A 1,791-nucleotide genomic window follows, 5' to 3' on the forward strand; every position below is an offset into this window, starting at 1 on the left:
ATATATCGTTGTTCATATGGACATGTATATCACAAACTAGGTTATTCTATTCAATATATCGTTGTTCATATGGACATGTATATCACAAACTAGGTTATTCTATTCAAATATATCGTTGTTCATATGGACATGTATATCACAAACTAGGTTATTCGACGACCCCGATGCATTCTACCGGTTGTTTGGGTGGAGTGTGCTGCTGTTTGATCGCAATTACACTCGGTCAGGGGCCACTTGCATGGATTTCAATACAATTCTCGCCGAAACCCAAGTACAAGTATCATATCATTTGAACCAACGACCCACGTCCATTCCAAACTTGTACCAACTCTGGGCCACATCGCTCCAGGCCCAAGCCCTGGCCCCGACGAGTATATACATATATATACATATATTAATATTTTATTTCTGGTTAATATTGTAGAAGCCAGTGCCCACATGCGCACATATGTCGTCGCGTGGGCGGGCGGCGTGACAGTGCGGGCGTACCCGTCGCAGCAGGCGGACGTTGTCGCGACGATGGAAGAAGGGGTACAGGACACCCGGGATTAGGATTTGTCTTGATATTTGTATAGGACCACCTGGACACGGTGCTCCAAGCTGGCGTTTGGCTTAAGCTGAGGGATGTGCCGGGAGGTCAAGGGGGTGGCTGGGTACTCTCGAAACTCGATCAAGTCATGCTCGTGGACCCCACCCAAGCAGTGTAGAAGCAGGAAATAGTATACTAGTAGTACTAGTAGTAAGTACTACGTACATGCTAAATTGTATTTTTAATTCGATTTTCATCAAGGGTTCCTGAAACATTACGACATTATTCAGGCGCAAAATGCCATTTTGGGGCCGAATACTAGTATAACGTTTTAATATATCCATTTTCTGGCAAAATGGGATAAATCAAGAATGGCATTTTCAAAATGGAGGTGAGCAACCTGATATATTACAATATTCTGGGGTCGGAGGATTCCATAAATGTGATAAATATTGAAACATGTCTTGCATGACGAGTTTTAAACCAAATATAATAATTCCCAGTCGGATTTACTCCTTGAGAGGGTCCATACTATTAATAGTATAATAAAAAAACCTCGATTTTGAAAATCCCATTTGGCCGAAAAATGGAATATTATTTTTCAAATATTACCAGGCACGCACCCTAAAATAAAGATATGGACTTGTTTGCGTTCGTTTACAGTACACTTTGACGTACTGTACTGTACATGTAATAGGTGTAGGTACTGCACTTGATTATACTTAGTATAATACTGCGTCCTGTATTAGTAAGATATTGCTCATATTTGTACGATTCACGATATATATATTATTATCCACAGACATTTATCATCCTATCCTACTAACTATATTCAGTATAGGCCTTGGTCGAAAGTGGCATTCGAACGGCGGGGACAACGCTTGAAACGCTAGTTGCCACTCCGTTAACGACATCCGTCCGCTGTTTATCCGGACGTTATTCACCGACTCAAGTGCCATGTGGGGCCACATGAGTTGGTTGTGCACGAGCATGACGACAGATTTGGTGTCGGCGGCAAATGCAAACGCGAATCCACCGCCGCCGCTGTCTAAGGTTGGAATGGTCACGATGATGGGCATCGATGAGGGGGGGGGGGAGATGGCCGACGTAACAGTTGTAGCCAGTGGTTCATAGGCTAGCCAAGTGGGGGAAGTCGAAAGAGGCGGCGACAAGGTGGGTGGATCTGCGACACTGTCAGATATGTGGCTTCGGCTGGTTTCAATGGACTTCGTCGGTGAGGCATCGAGTCGTGCGCCTGTAGC

At 44.3% G+C, this 1,791-nt stretch overlaps 2 protein-coding genes across 6 annotated transcripts in view; one reads left to right on the forward strand and one right to left on the reverse strand.

Moving 5' to 3' along the window:
* The window catches only part of H257_11252 (hypothetical protein), a 7,419-nt gene extending 6,623 nt beyond the window's left edge, over nt 1-796 (forward strand). For 2 of the 5 annotated variants that reach the window (XM_009838141.1, XM_009838139.1), the window contains exons 10-11: nt 425-531; nt 576-792. In XM_009838141.1, coding sequence (XP_009836443.1) covers nt 425-531; nt 576-707 — 239 coding nt within the window. In that variant the 3' untranslated portion in view covers nt 708-792. Of the gene's footprint in view, nt 1-147; nt 532-575 lie in introns of all 5 variants that reach the window. The other 3 variants (XM_009838144.1, XM_009838142.1, XM_009838140.1) reach the window with 3 other exon arrangements.
* Nucleotides 797-1,038: 242 nt separating this feature from the next.
* Nucleotides 1,039-1,791, reverse strand: part of H257_11253 (hypothetical protein) — a gene marked incomplete at both ends in the record, with an annotated part of 1,985 nt that continues 1,232 nt past the window's right edge. Inside the window, 2 exons of the mRNA XM_009838145.1 lie at nt 1,039-1,060; nt 1,397-1,573. Coding sequence (XP_009836447.1) covers nt 1,039-1,060; nt 1,397-1,573 — 199 coding nt within the window. The remainder of the gene's footprint in view (nt 1,061-1,396; nt 1,574-1,791) is intronic.

This window comes from Aphanomyces astaci (genome assembly GCF_000520075.1).
Source record: "Aphanomyces astaci strain APO3 unplaced genomic scaffold supercont1.33, whole genome shotgun sequence".
Classification (NCBI taxonomy): domain Eukaryota; phylum Oomycota; class Saprolegniomycetes; order Saprolegniales; family Verrucalvaceae; genus Aphanomyces; species Aphanomyces astaci.